At 38.4% G+C, this 18,560-nt stretch overlaps 1 protein-coding gene across 2 annotated transcripts; it reads right to left on the bottom strand.

Moving 5' to 3' along the window:
- Window positions 1-842: 842 nt before the first annotated feature.
- calcrlb (calcitonin receptor-like b) lies at window positions 843-11,657 on the bottom strand. 2 transcript variants are annotated; one of them, XM_041966012.1, is made up of 13 exons: window positions 11,524-11,657; window positions 7,903-7,978; window positions 7,330-7,480; window positions 7,105-7,218; window positions 6,225-6,337; window positions 6,048-6,139; window positions 5,252-5,378; window positions 5,014-5,167; window positions 4,870-4,930; window positions 4,696-4,762; window positions 4,232-4,450; window positions 3,888-3,929; window positions 843-3,369 (listed from the first exon to the last, which is right to left on the bottom strand). In XM_041966012.1, the coding sequence occupies exons 2-13, from the start codon at window positions 7,969-7,971 to the stop codon at window positions 3,163-3,165; spliced, it is 1,416 nt and encodes a 471-aa protein (XP_041821946.1). In that variant the 5' UTR covers window positions 7,972-7,978; window positions 11,524-11,657; the 3' UTR covers window positions 843-3,162. The 2 variants fall into 2 exon arrangements, with proteins under 2 accessions (XP_041821946.1, XP_041821947.1); XM_041966013.1 differs by having other exon boundaries at window positions 7,105-7,215.
- Window positions 11,658-18,560: the final 6,903 nt, after the last annotated feature.

The raw sequence follows: 18,560 nt of genomic DNA, 5'->3' as shown, positions 1-18,560 counted from the left end.
GTTCAATGGCAATGTATTCTTAGAAACAGGAAGCCTGCAATACATCCACTGGTCTGATTTCCACTGAGGTAAATAAAGGGAGGTGGGACTTGTGGGCTGCTGTTGTGATAGGTAAACAACAAAAACAGATCTTTCATGCTTCAAGTTGAAGTTTAAACATTATTTCCATATCTTTTTTTTTTTAAAGAAAATTATACAAGATACCATCTTTCATATTGCTGCAACAGGATGCACGTTAAGAGTGTGGTTAGCTGCGCTGTGAAAATGCCAGATAATTAGCGCTCTGCACAAAATAACATGGGAGGGGATGGTGTCATTTCTGTGATGCCCCATGCACTGTCCAAAACCACGGATACCAGAATCCTTTGTGGATTGAGGTCATGACTACGAAAGGCATGCAAGTAGCTCGTAAATATTGCTTTCAATGCACACATGCTTCTGATCATCATGTGCTGTTTGCAGATGGACGCATTTAACATTTGAGAGAAAAGCGGCTTAAGTGCTTTTACAGCTTCTCTGTTCTGAATTTGATAAATGATACCCTGAAAGGATGGATATAACACTTTTCCTTTGGGACTTCCTAATTGTACCTGCTCACATATATGTTTTGGACGAGGAACAGACAGTAACACGCCCTGCTTTGTCTGGAAACAATATTCATTTCAGTGGGAGACATTTGCTAAGGTCAGACAAGGAAATCCCACCCTTAATTAAATGTGGGAAAGAAAATACACTTACATATTTTCTTTCATTTGTCTATGAGGGGAATGCAACGGGAACAGTGAAAAACAGAAGAAACACAAACAAAGCAACTCTTATTTCTGAATCTCAGTTTAAAACAGCTTGTTTTTATTTACAGCATTATTACTTCAGTATGAACAAGCATTGTCTGGATTTATTGACAAAACTATGCTAAAAAAAAAAGGAAAATAAGATTCAGACCAGGACTAAAATAATCTTCAGACATAAGAAAATGCATAAAACCTGGAACAGCTCAAACATGGGATAATAGATTCTTAACTCAAGGTTCACTTACTAGATTTGGCCCCATGGACTTCTTCAGCAAAAGGAACTATAATGAGACGGATGTAAAGGCCTGGAGAAGTTCCATTGGCAAGGCAATAAAATATGTTTAAAAGCTCCAGAGAAAGCAAGTAAGTGAACTTTGAGTTGAGAAAGTTTCAGTACAAATATGTGTATTTGTTTTTTTTTTCCACTGTAGCCCATGTTAATAGCAATACAAATCCCTGTTATCACTAATATTCTCTGTCTTGCAAAGTAATAGAGATGTCTGCAAACCCAAGTTAGACTTGTAAAGAGTTTTCAGATATCGTTTGACCTTTTGGAAAATATTCGTACTGGTTTTCTTGTTGAAAGTCAGATGAAAAGAGAGATAGCATTCTCATGTGTGTACAGTGTAAAGCTACAGCCAGCAGCTGGTAAACATGGATTTTGTTTGGACAGAGTCAAGCGAGCCATTTCCCCGTTTCCAGTACTTATGCAAAGCTAAGCTAACCGGTGTCTGTAGCTTCATATTGTGCAGACAGGCATGAGAGTGGTATCAATCTTCTCATCTATTTCTCAACAAAAATCTTGATTATTTTTTCTCTTTGGGTGATTTAAAACAACAGTAAGTTAATATTAGTGTTGCATGAGAGACTGATAATAATTCCTGTATTGGAAAGCTGAAACCAGCAGCTGTCTGACAGGAAAAGTTATCTTCACACATATTGAGGGTTTACTGAATGTGTTATGACTACAGCTAATAGTTATCAGTGTAAAAAGAGTCAAATCAGTGAATCAGAATAAGTCAGTTCCTGCTGAATTTCTTTTGTAGACACAAAAATCTTTAGATAATTCATCTAAAAACATGCAACTTGGCATTTTCACTCTTTATACTGTTAAGTAACCAGCTGCAGTTTGTGAACTAATAAGTAATATACAATGATGTGTTCACTTGCTGACTTGAAAATTATACAAAGGATGTTGCATACAAGATGTCAAAATAAAAAAAAATCATATTCTGTGCCTTGATAGATGTCATATCCATACACATTCAAATATATGTACAAACACATACACTTTTCAGTCATATTTTCCTCTGTGACTACAACCTCTCCAGCATTTTGGAATAATCAGATGTGAAGCAACAAACACAGTGAGCCAAACGGCTCATTAGCTTAAAAGACACTGCAGCTGTCGTCAAGCCAGATGTGACAACGTAAGCGTCTGTTTCTTATTGTGAAACTCATTGTTTGTTTTTAACTTAGCTAAAGGAAATAATACATCAATAGATAACTCTTTTCATTCACCCCAAATTTTGAGTTGAATGCCTTTCATTTGAGAAGCAGCTAACGCAGGATGACATTTAGCAAAGCAAGCTAGCTGTTTATTTCCTGTTTTTTTTGTGTTTGTAATTTTCTACATTATACATGAGTAATTCTGTAAGGTACCAAACACAGAATTCATTGTTGTTCGTTCTTTTACGTTCCTGAAGGCGCAAAGTTTGCCTGTCTCAGCAGAAAGAGGCTAACTGGCCACCGCTTGACCCGCTCCTGCTTTGCTATTGAAGCTAGCCACTAGGCTAACTCCCAGCAACTTAAATTCTACCGCAGTGTTATGTGCCTACAACTGAATTTTGAGAGGTGGTTCAACAGGGTCCACAATACCCTTGACAAGAACAACCTATTTTTAAATGGCATCAATACAGTATACCCAGAAAAGTCAGAACTGTAGCAGTTAGTTCAACAGAACAGCTTCTTGTTTACCGAGGGCTTGTCAAGTTTATTCCACACTTACAAAAAATCATTAATTCCTCGCATTAATGCTTTACAATGAGGCTGGTTGATTCATTGGGTCTTCCTTATATCCGGCAACAGCTCCTTTGAATATTTATGGGGCAGAAATAATGACGATAAAACAGCGTCTTCGGTCTCAAGCTCCTTCTGTTTTGGTAATATTCATGAAAAAAAAATCAAAAAAGTAAAATATGTGAGTTTGCTTGGCTGGGAGATGGAAAAATATCAAGTGAAAGAAATGTTTGTACTCAGTAGCCATGAACAGTCGCACAACTCCATGCGACCAAACATTGACCTCAATCTTCGTAACATCTTGGGAGAAGTCAAAGAAACAGCCTCAGGTGTCGTACGTGGAGGGCCGACTTCACACAAAAGGGCTGTCCGATCTGAATATGTCTGAGTAGCTCTTGCCGTTCATGTGCTCGGTGTGGCTTTCGATGCTGTAGCAGCGGTGGACTTCCGTCAGCGATGACGCCACATAGGAGGCCGAGCGGAAGAAGTCAGCGTTGGCGAACGTGCCGGCGAACTGCATCCGCTGCTGATTCCAGTGTCTCCGAAGAACGCTCTGGACCTGTGAGAGGAAACACAAAGCATTTCTTATTTTTGAGAAAGCTGCAGCTCATTGAGGCTAAAAGCCGTATGTAGGATTTGTTTGTTCAACTGGAAGGTTTATCATATCAATACAGTATTTAAATGGTCCGTTATTGCTGTGAGGAATGGACTGGTCTTTACTGTCTTACACATATGGATGCATGCTTTTGAATTGAAAACTTACACATGGTAGATATTCTATAAGCTGATTCTCATATTTTCTGACTTTATATAGTTGTAAGTGTAAATTTGATTTCTCTTTGGCCTACAGAATAATAAGAACTCAGTATTAAACCATTAAAATGTATTCTTGGCTGCTCTGCAACTGGCAAAAGTGTTAGCATTATCTGATTGGTTGGGGGGTATATAACAGCAGTATCAGTTCATATCTGTATGCCCAAAATGTAAATAAGAACTGAAACGGGTCACAAATTCAAAATATAGCCTTCAAATATGAGACTGACAGCAATAATTAGCTGAATCGAGTTCATGACTCACCTCCCCGTTGAAGAAGCAGAATATTGTAGAAACCAAGAGACCCTGCGTGTGAAAAACAAGTGTGAGAAGATACACAACATAGGAATCCTTTAAGCTCAAACAGCTGCACAAGAGCCTGCAAAAAATATAGTGTACAGTGACACATGTGCATGCTCTTATTCTAAAAATATTTGTGATATTTGCAGCCGCCATTGCAAAATTATTGAGGATATTGCCACTGGATAGTTGTGCAACAAGTCTGCACATGCAGTCGTGAAACTATGAGTTTTAATGGACAAAACAAATTGAATTTTAGTCTGTTTTAGAAGTTTTTTATTGGCAGTGTTAGATATGTATGTGCCGACCTGGTAGTGCATGAGGATTTCCATGATGTACAGGTAGATCTCGGAGACCCAGTGATCGTGGGGCTTGTAAGGGAGCAGGACAAACTGGATGCCGAGCAGAGGGATGAGGATGAGGGTGGCTCTCACAGCCCTCATGTAGAGGCTGGACTCAGCCTGGTGCGTCACCCGCAATTTGGTGATGAGAACCCGCACGATGTTCAGCAGGAAGAAAAGATTTACCTGGAATCAAATAGCATTACATTTGATGCAGAAACAAAGGAAATGCCCATAAAAAAGATTGCTACAGTCACGTGATGCCAAGGATCTGCTGACAACCATTGACTTTAAGGGATTTGCTACTGAATAAGTGTATGTTACTTGTCATTAGAGAGGTTTTAGCCCAAAACTCATGATGTACTGTGATCCATTGTGGTCTCTTTAGTAAAAAAATAAATCTGGATTTCCCGCAGGGGTTCAGGCCTTACCACCAGTGCGGCGCAGATGGGGCCGTGGATAATGTACAGCAAGGAAGTGTCTGAGCTGACCCAACATCTGTGAACACATGGATCAGATCACCTTATTCCAGGGTATGCAAACATGTGACTTTGCTACAATGATACTTTTAGACATGCATGGAGGTGATGACTGAGAAGACTCACTTGTCGTTGTAGTAGCAGTGGCGCGCTATCGAATGTATCACCGCTGGCACGAGTGGAAAGCCTGCACAATCAATTTAGAACATTAATGGCATTTGAGTGTGGGACAGTTAAATGTGCATCATGGAATATTTGATCCGTACTCACCCCACCCGAGCAGATAATACCACATGAGATGTTGTTTTTCTGCAAACACTGCCACAACAATCAGCGTGTGCAGGTAGATGCCCTCGCAAAGCATCCAGAAGTAGTTACAGCTCAGCAGATAGAGGTGGATGAACATGAGCAGCTTACAACTGGCCTGGGAGGAGGTTGTGGCTTTAATCAAAATGAAACTGCTGAGAATATCTGGGCAGATTTGACGTAAAAGGCAGAAATTACTCACAGAATCGTTATACGTGTGGCCCTGTTTCTTCACCACTGTTGTAAGCCAGACGACGGTGATGACTGAGTTTAGCACAAAGGAGAGGAAGAGGTTTTTATGGAGGGTGATCCTCTGACAGCTCAGACTCCTGAGGGCAGTGGAAGACATACATTAGAGTCATATTCTGACAAATCAACAGGTGGATTCAGTAATTTATGTTAGCTGAGCCATGGAAATACCATTAAATTCAACCACTAGCTCAAATGTAATAGAACTCTGACTCTTGATAAATTATGTGTTGCTGCTCAAGAAATAAGGCAACAATTCTATCAGAAAAAAGCTTCCCAGTTTGACCTTGATATTAGCTTCTGCAAGAAATGTTGAGTATCTGGACACAAAACTTAATTCATTGACAAGATATGAACATTCATAACTCCAGTTTTTATGGACTATTGTCATGGAAGAACCCTTTTTTAATGATTGACTTACATTTATGACTGCAGCAGCCCTGATGTGAGTATGAAATGTGAGAAACATGGCCATGACCTAAACTCACTTGCTAATAAAGCTCTAAATGCCATAACATATTGATGTATAAATGTCAAATACATCTTCATTTTTGATTTCCAGGTTGGATCAATTGATTTGATTGCAGGAGCATGTAACAGGTGACTTTTAAGGTAATCCACATTTTAAGTTTTCTACTGTTTGTCGGGAAAAAACGTGTCCCTTCAGCTAAGTTATTTACAATAGCTGTGCATGAGCATGACATTAAAAGCACAAGGTTTTAGTATGTTTAAACAGGAACAACACTTACTTAAAATGGAAGAATATTCCTAAAGATATAAGCAATGATACCAGCGACAGCCCATGACCAATCATAACCAAGTAGAAGTGAGTCATTGCCGCCTGGAAGAAGACAAAATTAATACAACTGCACAGTCAAAACTTCTTTATATGGTGTCTCTTTATTGTCTGATGGTTTTATTCTTACTGTTCTATGATTTGTGGTGTTGGCTTTGCAGTTTGTGAAGTTTGTCCATATCCTGTTGCTCTCCGGGTGGCGTCCCCAGTCCCCCGTCTCTGTGCAGACTTTGGATGCTACCGCTGTGAACAGATTTGAGATTCAGCATCAGGTGTAAAGAAAAGTAAAACACGTTGCAAAGAGACAGAGCTAGTTTCGCTGGCAATGGATTATATTATAGTAGAGCATTCTGGGAAATAGTCTCATTCACTTTGTTTTTTTTTGCTTGTTGGTTTTTTCAGAGATGAGTGGATTGATACTACTCTCATGTCTATTCTAAATACTGAGCTTGAGTAGCCTAGCTTAGCATAGCAGAGCAAGACAGCTAGCACGGCTTTCTCCAAAAGTTCTACAACATGTTAACCATCCTTTAAACCACAATTTTAGATTTCCATAAATTTCACATTTCTTAGTGGCAAGCCTCTAAGTGTTTGTGCTAGTCTTTACGCTAAGCTAAGTTATGGTCCTGACCAAAGCTCACTGCACAAAAGTAAGTGTGGTATCAATCTTAGATTTAACTGTCAGTAAGAAAGGGAGCAACAAAGGTCACATTTTGTTACAAAATCCAATTGATTTCTGATTTCTTAATTCTTCGAATATCACCTAACGACGAGAAATTAAGCTTTAAAAAGAGAAACTGCAATAAAAAACATTCCCACTGCAAATACATGTCCAAAGTGATCTTTTACATCTAATTTCATAGCCTAAATGTCCAAACCTTTTGCCATTTTGACAAACTCAACTCAACATTACACTAAAATATTAAAGGCTAATAAAGTTAGTGATGGTTAATATGTTGTTGAACTGACAGAAATCATAGGCAAAAGACAAAAAAGACAAAGGAATTTACCATGAGGGTCAAAATCGTTATAATAGTCTGGACAGCTCTGCACTGTTGTTATCCCAGCTTCAGTTTCATCCCAGCACAGCCACCCATCCCATGTCCTGTTGCACTCTGTCCCTGCTGACAACAAAGGACACACACACACAGTAATATGCTGCACTGGATGCAATGGAAAATGGTCACAAGAAAAACCCTACCACTGAGCCGTCACAGGCTTTTCTATCTTCTCACCTATTGTTTTTGTTTTGCGGTGGGATTCTTTCACAATCCGCTGAAAGCATTCGTACTGGGCCATGGCAATTTGGTTCCGTGTCGCCTGATGTTCACCCCGGTGATTCAGATGCTCCTGGTAGTCACCTTCAGGGCTTGTGGCCACGAGCAGCTGAGATTCATGAAATGCAGCATGCAAGTGCACACAGAGACACAAACATACATGAGACTGCAACTGTCATGCAAGCTACGGTGTGTATTATATATAACACTTGCAAAAGATAGCAACTGTGACATAGTCCTGTGGCTCTGGAAGAGCTCTCAAGTTGCATTATGGGAAGTGCAGGATCAAGTTTGACCCTATCAAAACCTAAAACTTAATATATCTCAGCCTCTGCTGCTTGGATTTTGACCATTATTTCATAAAGACTAAATCACAGGAGTATCCCATTAAGGACCGGCTCAGGAGGTTTAAGCATTCGGCCAATCAAATGAAGAGATTTAAATGACAGGAAGGGACTTCCTGTCATTCCTGTAAGTACTGTACAAATGTAGTTATGGGTATAAATATTCTAAAAACAGCTGCAAAGCTACCTTATTGAGGGAGAAGAGGACCAGGAGAAACATGAGGCAGTTTAGATCCATCTGCCCTCTGATCATCATGGGTATTCTGAAGAAAGTTGACAACATAGAAGTTAGTAATCTGTTTCTCTGCAATGAAACAACAGACAACTAGACAAAAGAAACTGGTGCTTTAATGCCCATATATGAAACCAGAAGTGCAGTACAGTTGATGATGAAACCTATTTTTGTTTCATTTGAAGTTATTTTTGTGCTATTCGGAGGAACAGGTAAAAATGTTAGCACTATCCCAAATAGTTTCCCCTGGAGCTCAATAATATAAAAAAAAGCTTCCTAAGCTGCAGCAGCTGCCAACGAGATCCAACACATGATGTGTTGACAGGAGCTGGATCCAAACTCCAGCTGTCATGCTCAGCACTGTCACACCCATGCTGTACAATCGAGTCTTTAAAATCATATGTTGTTTTTTGTTTTCCGTGTGCAAAATGTAATTTGTTAATTTGTACTGGCACGCTTCATCATTATGCTTAGATGCTAATTAGCTAGAAATCAGCAACATTTTATTTTTGCACTTGAAATTTTGAACAGAAACGAAAATATAGTGGACGTATGTTCAGTTTTACCCGAACCTGCATTTACTCTAAACAATGTCCAGTTCCCTTGCCTTTGCCCTCCTCAAAAGTCATGTAAACAAAATGACAAACCCATGTTTTTTCATTTGTAATGGCAGGACTCCCCTTTTTGGACTTCAGGGTTACAGATTTGGCCTTTTGCTTCCTTTGTTCTCCACAGTTTCCTTCCTGCATTCATATTATGCATGTTGAGCAAGTTTAACCAAGGTTTAGTCAGAAGACATCAATATGGCATACAGTGAGAGCATGTGCTAAAAACCCACTTGGATACAGTTAACAGATGCTTTCATTAGCTAACTGCAGACTTTATATGCTGATCCAAATGTTAAGCAATTAAAACTGCTTTTTAAAAAACATTAAAATGGGGTGTGCAACATACACAAGTAGCAACTTCCTCAACATTTCAGGAATATACATTCAAATAGATGAGCAGAGACAGAAAATACTTTGTGGTGAAGTTTCCAAACTTTTTTTTTCGAAATTATAGATAATGTGTCTTGCTTTGGTCCAAGAGGCGTGATGGCCAGTGTGAAAGCACTGGAAATTATGACTGTCCTAGCTGTAAAGGAGGTAAAAATAATACAAATCAGTCACAGCAGCATAAATGGAGATTGTGTTGGCACAGGCGTTTGTCATGATCATGATCTGTAGTTTTATTTTAGGAAACATTACTGACTCATGATGAGCTACACCCAGTCAGTGATTTGCTCATTTTTAACAGGGATGATGGATGGTCATAGGAATATTGTAGGACTATCAGAGGAATACTACAGGCAGCAGAGTGTCTCTATGATCCTCTTGCTCCTCTGTGACTACATGTTGTCACCTTGACTGTGAATTGAGCGTTTATAGTATTTACAGTATATTTATGTATTTTAGAAAATACTATAGATCCAAGGTGGGATGGCATCACCTCTCATATCTCCTACTGGCTACATCCTTGACAGCCACTGTTATTAACAAGTGCAATTGCCTGTGATGAACTCCAATAACGAATAACAAGCTAGAGGAGTGCCCTCAATGCAGCGCAGAACTCTACAAGGTGTGTCTGAGGGCATGTGGGTGGGGAACAGGGAGTGTGTGTGTCCAGCGTGAATAGGTTGCTAACGTTGGATCCTAAGGAAACAACAACCCAAACTGAAGCAGCTGTTGATCACTTGTGGCTCCGACCGACAAACTACTGAAAAATACTCAGAAATGCAGAAATCACTGCAACCAGGAGAGGTCCTCGAGCACACAGTCATAAATAATATAAGAATCATGCGTACAGCAGCGTGCGAGATTAGCTGCAGACAGATACACATATTCATACACACACACACACACACACACACACACACACACTCAAAAGTACTCCATCTAGGCCCAAATGGAAAAGTTTTTCTATAAAGCAATCATTGTAAGAAAGAGCAATATATCATGATGGTGTTTCAAGAGAGTAAATATGTATGGTAAGCGAAGGTTTTATGTATTTTGAAATGGTAAATATTAGCATAGGCTCTTAGGAGTACCACAGTCTTTTTAATCAAAATAAATATTTATGGAATATTTTTCTCGTAGATGCAAATATGTTGTGTCTTTAGATAACTGACCTATATGTCACATTCCCATACGTTTATAGCTTAAGCTAGTTTGTAACATCCATCTCTGTAGGCCTTTATACTGTACACACAGCTCAACAACAACAACAAAAAAAACATGACAAATAAGGACAAAATACTGTAAAAAACAAAAAAGTAGTGCAAAAATCATATTAAATTAATCTGATCAGGATTGTTTAACAAATCCTCCTATTTAAACTTTAGTCATGATCCCAATCATGATTTGTTGAGCCCTCAAACTGAGAAAGACAAAGGAAGACATTTATGGAAAAGATTAACATTTGTAAATTATCTTAACATATGTAACAAATGTAGTTTCATGATAATATTGCATCTGCTTCCTATTCCTAAAACATTTATAAAGCAATTACATATCACCCAATAGGCTTGATTATTAGCAGGGAACAAAAGGTTGCACAACAACTTTAATGATGCATGAAAATACTTTGGAAATTTTGAAAACACAGAAGATTAGACAGTCTGACGAGTCTAAATGATGAGTCTTACTTTCTAAAACCTTCTAAAAAAAACTGTGCCCTCTCCCTCATGCTGCAGTTTGAGACTGACACTTTTCCCAAATACTTTGGTTCTCATTTGGAATTAAAGACAGTTTGTTATACCGTGACACAAACCAACAAACTTCATTAATTCCCATTTCCCCCTTCTGCTAATTCAGGAAATAGTTGTCATCTTATAAGATTAATATCTTCTTGAACACACCCAAAGACAAACAGTATATCTCTCTAATGGCCCACAAAGACACTTAATAACTCAAAGTGAAGTTACTCCCTTATTGTGTCGGCCATCTGTCCCAGAACATGATGATTAACACTTTTTGCCATGTGAAGTTCAACACATTGGTCTGGAAATCCCATTTCACCACATTAGGTCCACCATGTGAGCAGACTTTTCTTGTTAGGTGTAAGATTTGCAGGTGGGTTGAGCTAATTCATCATATTGGAAACATTCTTTTGTCAAATCAATGTATTAGCGTATATGCTAATATATATAATATGCTCTCCTCAGTTCTAACCTGCACTGCTTACAAACCTAAATATATAGTGTTTCAATGTGAATTTGCTCACTGTTTTGCACTCATATAGAGGCAGGTATGGATTTGGAAATCATACTAATTATAATATACTCTTTTTGAAATAAACCGATTTAGAGAGGTTAGAGATACATTTGCATTTTTTTCTAAAATATATTTGAACCTAAGTTTTGTTTCTCTCCGCCTTAACAGCTTTATGTGCATGTTTTCCATGTGTGCCCTGCAACATGTAGCTCAAAGTGTCATTGTCTAGTTCAGTGTGAGATTCAAAACATCTGACCTGTTTTCAGAAATGCTTGAATAGTACATGCTGACAAACTGACAAACTGTAACAAGTAAAGAAACGTACCTTTGCAGCAGCTGAAAAATAATAAGACCACCTCTTGAAGAGAGTTATCCTTCAGTCTGATAGGTCACTGTTGTGGGAAAAGAACAATTTGCGTGACTTCGCCAAGAGTAGTCCTTCAGTGTATGTGCTTCACACCAGAGTCAGAGGCGACACTGAGCTGTCCTGCTAGAAACTGACTGAGGCTGTGGATGACATCACATGCTTGCCTTTTGTGGAGGCAGATACGGGGCAATCCCTACATCGTAATGGACATTAAAAAGTGTTGATACAGTTGATAACCATTAAATAGTGTAATTAATATTCTGTGTAATACCTGATACATGATAAAAAGTAAACCTTGATGTCCTGGCTGTTGATCTTTAAAGTCTCAGTTCTGTGAATCATAAGAAACTTCATGAATGCACTGTACCTTATCACGTAGAGTGTAGTCTGCTACTCAATATACCTGTGCAGGTCTTCTTTAGTAGCTTCTCTATCTTTTTTGTATCAGTTACTGTTCTGGTCAAATGGGGAACATTCATTAATAATAACTTGTATTAGGTGGGAGTAACTGCCCCATGAATAATCCTATTAGCTCAACAAGTTGAGTCCCTTATCAGTAAATAAATAAAGACATAGAGATTGCTCTGGCTAATAATTGTATTGGAAATAAACAATATATTCCTCAAAAGAGACTTTTTTTCATCACATCAACTGTGAAGAACAAAACGGACCAATCAGCAAGAGGGTTTCTATTCATTAGCAACGGCGCCCTCTGCAGGGTAAACCTGCAACAGTGAGGTTACCATGGCTACAGCGTTCTGGGACCTGACTCTGTCAAGTGACTAAGTTCGTACTTGTTTTTCGGAAATTAGTGCTTGATAAAGATACAGGTACTTTTTCAGATGTCTTCGGGAGGGAAATTCAGTAAACTACTCTGATGAGATTATAAAATTGGATTACTGTTTGTTTCAACGCATCCCACATTGAGGTTGTGGCGTAATACGCTGCATTAACCCGGAAGTAGTGAGGAGGTCAACTGCCGGATAAGTAAGCCAAATGAATGTCATGCTCACTACGTTCCGAACTATTTCCTGGTAACGTAATATTCAACGTTAAATTAGTCGTGAAACTCATTAGCTAGCCTTACCTGCCCGACCTACCTTGTTGTATTTACCTTAGCGAAAAGATACAAAGACAAATACTCGGTGTATCCTGGTGTCTGCTGAAAGGTAACTAAAGTGAGCCCGAGAAGTCCAACAGTAAATGTTTGGTCGTGTAACTCACACAGCTGGTTTGAAAATACATCATTACATGTTAGAGAACTGAAAGTTCTGAAGCGTCATCGTCAAAATGCACTTGAAGTATCTAAAGTAAAATCATTGTGTTATATTGTTATGGAATATTAAACGATTCCTGTCATCAATTCACATAAAAGCATTGTCATGTTGTAGGTCCTAAATGTGAAGCCAATTTTAGATTCTGGCTAAACTGCTGGTTTGATTAGTAGAAGAGTATTGTGTAATATTTTAAGCATGGTTTGTATTGTAAAAAAAAGTCAAATAAATGGAAGTGGAGTAATGGAGTAAAAAGTACAATATTTCCTTCTGAAATGTAATGGAAAATAAAGAAATAACACAACTGTGAAGCAGAATTTAAGATGAATATCTGCAGTACTAAGCCAACCAAAAAAAAAAAAAGCTCAAATTTAACAAAACATTTAATAAATGCTTCATCCAAAGTGTTATTTGCATTGATCCAGATCCACAGATGGACCAATGAAAATTGAAATCCTTTTTTTGTTTACATTTTGATCAGATATTCCCCAATATAATGGATTTACTTTTTACTTGTCTGTTTTGTTCAGACAACTTTAAAAATTGATTGATTTGAGATATTTAGCTCAAATAGGAAAGAAGAATATTTTCAGTTTTGTTTTTTTGTAGAGCACAACTCAAGTATATTTTAAAAATTCCAATGATACACAGGCATGCTAATGACAGAATGTATGTTTATGTATCAATGATGATCACTTTTATATGAGCAGTACCTCTGAACCTCTGATCTTTATCATTGCAGGGCTTTAGTGCAGAAATAGAGAACATGTTTTGCTATATATGTGTATTTTGCATTGCTTGCATACTTATCATTTCAATTCAGTTCCAATTTAATAATTTGTAAAGACAGATTATACCTGAGATTTATCTTCATAGCAGAGAGAAAAATCCTTTTGTCGTTTATGTACATCACAATGCTGATTTAATAGACTAGACTACTCTTAATCCTATTTTGTGCTGCACGAGTGTTTTAGGTTGAACACTGAAAGATTAGATGGGTGTAGACTTTGCAGGCAGTTTAAAGATCTGACCCACCCATGTACAAGTGCTCATACAGTGTTTGAAATAACTCTGCTCTAGATGAATTTTAGCATGGACATGTGGAGAGACAGATCTTGGAGGTGCTCCATGGTTGACACAAAGCCAAAGCCCACCGGACAGAAAATGATCCGTCTGCTGCTTCTCGGACCCCGAGCCAACCAGTCACGGGCCAGGAGGCTGGAAGTGTGTGCCGGAAAGTGATTCAAGCCCAGGATGTGTGTCCTATCTGTCAAGAAGAGCTGCTGGAGAAAAAAACAGCCTGTGTTCGACTGCAGGTGTGTGGGCGGCTGTGTTCAGACTGGGGTCGGGGTTTCACGCTGTTGTTGTTTCAGTACAGTCATGTTTCAGAATGGTGTATGTTCTCGTCAACTTTTGTAGCACAACTGACCAGATCATGACCCCATACTGCATTATGGGTCCCAATGCAGCACATCCAGTTGTTGACGTACAGCATGTTTCGCGGAAACCACCAGCACAGATTTGCGGATGTTATAAAATTAGGTTTAAATCTCCTGGTATTCACAGAAGAGGACATTTCATTCAAACACAAATAAATTATGTGGAAAATCTTTATTTGCAGTATTGTGCAGACAGATTTTTATGTGCTCTCATGTGCTGTCCCTGTCTCTCCCAGGTTCATTTGTGGCAATAGCTTCCTCATTTCTTGCATGAAGGTGTGGGCGGATCACCAGAGACTCTCAGGCAGGGTAGAACACAGTGAAGTGCCCGCTGTGCAGGGAGGACTGCTCTTTGAAGTTGCTCCAGGAGCAGGTGAAAAACGCCGGGCAGACACCTGGGAGTTCTCTGTCACAGCTGCCAGGTCTGCCCTGTCATTGTCAACTATTTCAAGTAAGCAAGTGGCAGCCATAACTAAGTTGGGCCTAGAATATGTAGAAAAACATATGTACGGTACATAGAGTGGTATTGAATCTTTGTGGCAATCAAATGTAATGAGCATATTGCAGTTTATTTGAAGTAATTGTATCTAATATTTGTACATTTAAACTGACATTTGTGTTCTTCTTGGCTTCTTTGATCCCTGTTATTTTTTCAGATGAACAGTCTGCAGTTACTTTATCTATTCAGGGACTGCTCAAAGAGGGGCTGCCACCCACAGCATCCACTTGCCTCACTGACAGTAAGTTACTTGGTTTCAGCTTTGAAATAACACTTTTACCATATAAGCTGTGGTCTTCATGTGATCTTAATGCCACACAAGCAAATTGTCTTATATTAAGGCAATTATTATTACTAATTGTTGTTTTAATGAACTAGAATTTTTGAATATATGCCACTATAAGGGGCTCAATTATATGAAACTCTGAACCTCAAACAGAAAAGGAGAGAAAAGTGGCACCCAGAGGAGTGACTTGTCAGCCTACAAATGACAGGTTAGTCGCTGAATACATCCAGAAAATCAAAAACCATCTTGGTCAGAAGCATAACAATAATATGCGAATGTTTGCTTTGTATTTCCCATTTCAGCACCTTCCCTGAAGCTGCAGACCCTCCACCAGACCATATGTTTGGCCATCGACCTGTGGTGAGGGTCAGACCAGGGTCTCTGCTCTTGGATGAGGGACAGCAGTGTCAGATCTGTCTGCAGGATTTTAGTCTGGGCCAGTACATCCAAACTCTGCCCTGCCATCACGAGGTAACTCTTTTCATCGTGTGCTTGCATGAACTTAATGTCAGTGTGCAGCTTTTAAAATCGCATTAGGAAAAAGAGAGTTTCAGCTCTTCTTTTGATCACCCAAGTAAATCTGACTCAGGTCCAAAGAGACCAGACCGACTAGACTGCAACCTAAAAGGATGGGCATGGTGACCATTAAAGATGCTAACAACAGACTCATTTCAGGGTTAAGACTGACTGGAGTCTTAATAAACACACATCAGCGGAAGACAGAGAATTAATTTAATATTTGATCTTAGGTGGGTCAAATGTGCAAGGTTCAAGTTGTGTATCTGCACTTATTTTCTTTTTACTGTGGTGGAAAAAAAATGTGTAAGCCTTCATTCAAAAAGATGAAATGCTCAAGTATATCTGAAAGTTTTTGATTGCATATTGATGTCATTTTGCTAAAATAAAATCATCAACTGCATATTTCAAAGTTGGAAAAAAGAATTAAAACAACACTTGGTATCAAGTAAGTTTATTAATTTAGTGTACAGAAAGGCAACACTATAACACTACCATCATTACAGAGGTAAACACAAGAGGTGCCCATTCGGAATCAACAAAAGCCCATGAGGTTCAATGGCTGGACACAAGAGGATCACACTATAGAACACATTGAAATCAATACAAATACATTCAGCGAGATCACTTTAAAAACAGGAGTGGCAGTTGGTTTGATTTGCTTGTCTATAATTATCAGCACAAAGTGTTCACAAACTAGTCCTCATGTTGCTGTGTAAGCGGGAATACACTGACAATCAGGAGAAATTCTTGTCGTTTGTAAGCATACTTCATGATTAAGAGCTCATCTTGTTGCTACATTTTAAATTACAAAGCTCAGGCTTGTTAAATACTCCCTTGAAAAGACACTCAACTCTTTACGCTAACCTTAAAGAAAATGAATATCAGTATCTCATACAACACCATTCAGCCATTCACTGATGCACCTCTCAGTCCTTTGCTTCCAGATGGGAGAAAAACAGCACAAAATAAATACAATCAGCCACGAAATACATGAAATGTTGCTTTACTATATATATACAAAAAACACATGAATGGAGCTACAGAATCGAGCCTTATACATACAAAATGAACTCATCACTGAAAAATTTACAGTCGTGCCAAGACGGAAGACTAAATATGGCAAAATTGTGGCTGCAAAGTTCCATTTTAAAATGTAATTTATGGTACATATTGCTTGGAGAACCACTTTCTAGGATTCGTGGTGAGTGTTTTGCCAAATTTGATCATACATCTACGAGTATTCAGTATTGTATTGTTGTCGTAGTATTTACACGCTGAGAATTCAAAAGATTTCTGGGAATGGGGTATGCTAGTGTACCAAATGGGCTCATATTAAAGTGTGGTGTGCTTTATTTGACTCCAGACAAAAGCTGCCATGTCATTTAGTGGAGGAAAGACATGAAACAATGACAGTGTCAACATGATGATGTTAAGCAGGTATAATGATTACATCGTTTACCATCTTTCTTTGAGCATGTTAGCATGCTAACATTTGGTTATTTGCACAAAACACTAATTACAGCTGAGGCTAAAAGGAATGTAGCTTTGTCAGTTTGTTGCCATATAAATTATTCGATAAATTGAGATTTTAATGATGCTGGTAGAAGTTTTAAAAGTTTAGGGATCACCAAAGTTATTCCAATTCATAAGGGGGCAATCCATCCAATAGCTGTATAAACGTTTCACAGGGGATCCACAAATGTCATGTGGCGTTGGAGGAAAAGGGATCACCAAAGTCAGCATCACTGCCATCCCGAGAGCCACGACCACTCTGTGGACAACATGTTCAGCACCAATTTTTAAAAAGTTGAAAAATCAGTTTACAACCATTTTTCTTTCTTCAGTCACATCTCTCAATCAAAAGTAAATCCCATGGTCATGCTGATCAGGAGGTAAATATATTTTAGCCACAAGCATTAAGAGGTTTGGAAATACAGGTCGTGAAACCAAAACTCCCAAGTCCCCAAATTCATGTTGTGAAGAAAATAATTACAAGGGATAATACTGCATGTTATTAAAAAAAAATAATGCAAATGCACAATCGGAGGGGTTAAGCAGAAGGTTTTGGCCTCCTTAATCCTGAAAATTGTTCATATTAATGAACATATCAAATTGTTACCTCAGAGCTGTGCATTTAGAATTATTTTAACAGCATCCTTCAAACCAATCAGCAACGACTCCTTTCTCAGGCTGTTAACAGGAGCGGGTTGTACCATGAGTTGCTTCAGACAGGCATTCTGAATTGTCGCACACTCACTAATGAATCTCAGAAAATGTAGCTTTGGCATGTTTACGCGTCAGCTCTAAGCCAACTGTGGTATTAATCCATAATCATAGTGTAGAAGTCCTGGAATATTATTGTTGTAAAAGTATGAGAACTGTAGTTACAGTTTGCAGCACAAAACAGAGTCTCCTTTGAAGACTAAACAACAAAATGAATCATTCAGTCATCAAGCAATCGAAAAGCTACTATGATGTACTGTTAGCTCTGCAGTAAAACACAAGATATTTTCATACACACAAGGAAACATTCATTTTCATGCATTCTAAAATAACTGTAGGCTTAAAACCTTGAATATCAGGTGTGATAACTTCAAAACGGCAGCTCAGCTTTACAATATACATCCGTGTTTTACTCCAATACAAAGGAGAAGTTCGTGCCATGGGTTAAAAATATGAAATTTTCCAACACAGCTCATTTCAATAGTGACATAACTGAGTCTGTTTATGAACCCCAGCGTGTCTTTTTAAGTAAAATGATGCAGTATGATTCAAACAAGACATGAGCACTGCAAACCGGGAAAGCTTCTATATGCTATTTAATTTACAGCAGGCATTAATGGTGAGGATAAGTGCACTACACATAGACCTGTATCTGTTTCCATCCTGCAAATTCACCAGATTTTACTAAATATAGACAAATACCGTGTCTTTTGTAATCATGTTTAATGATTACAGGCAGTAAGAAGGCAACCTTT

Source organism: Chelmon rostratus, chromosome 24 (assembly GCF_017976325.1).
Source record: "Chelmon rostratus isolate fCheRos1 chromosome 24, fCheRos1.pri, whole genome shotgun sequence".
In the NCBI taxonomy this organism is placed as follows: Eukaryota; Metazoa; Chordata; class Actinopteri; order Chaetodontiformes; family Chaetodontidae; genus Chelmon; species Chelmon rostratus.
The sequence above is the reverse complement of the archived record's forward strand: the minus strand, read 5'-3'. Positions and strand labels throughout refer to the sequence as shown.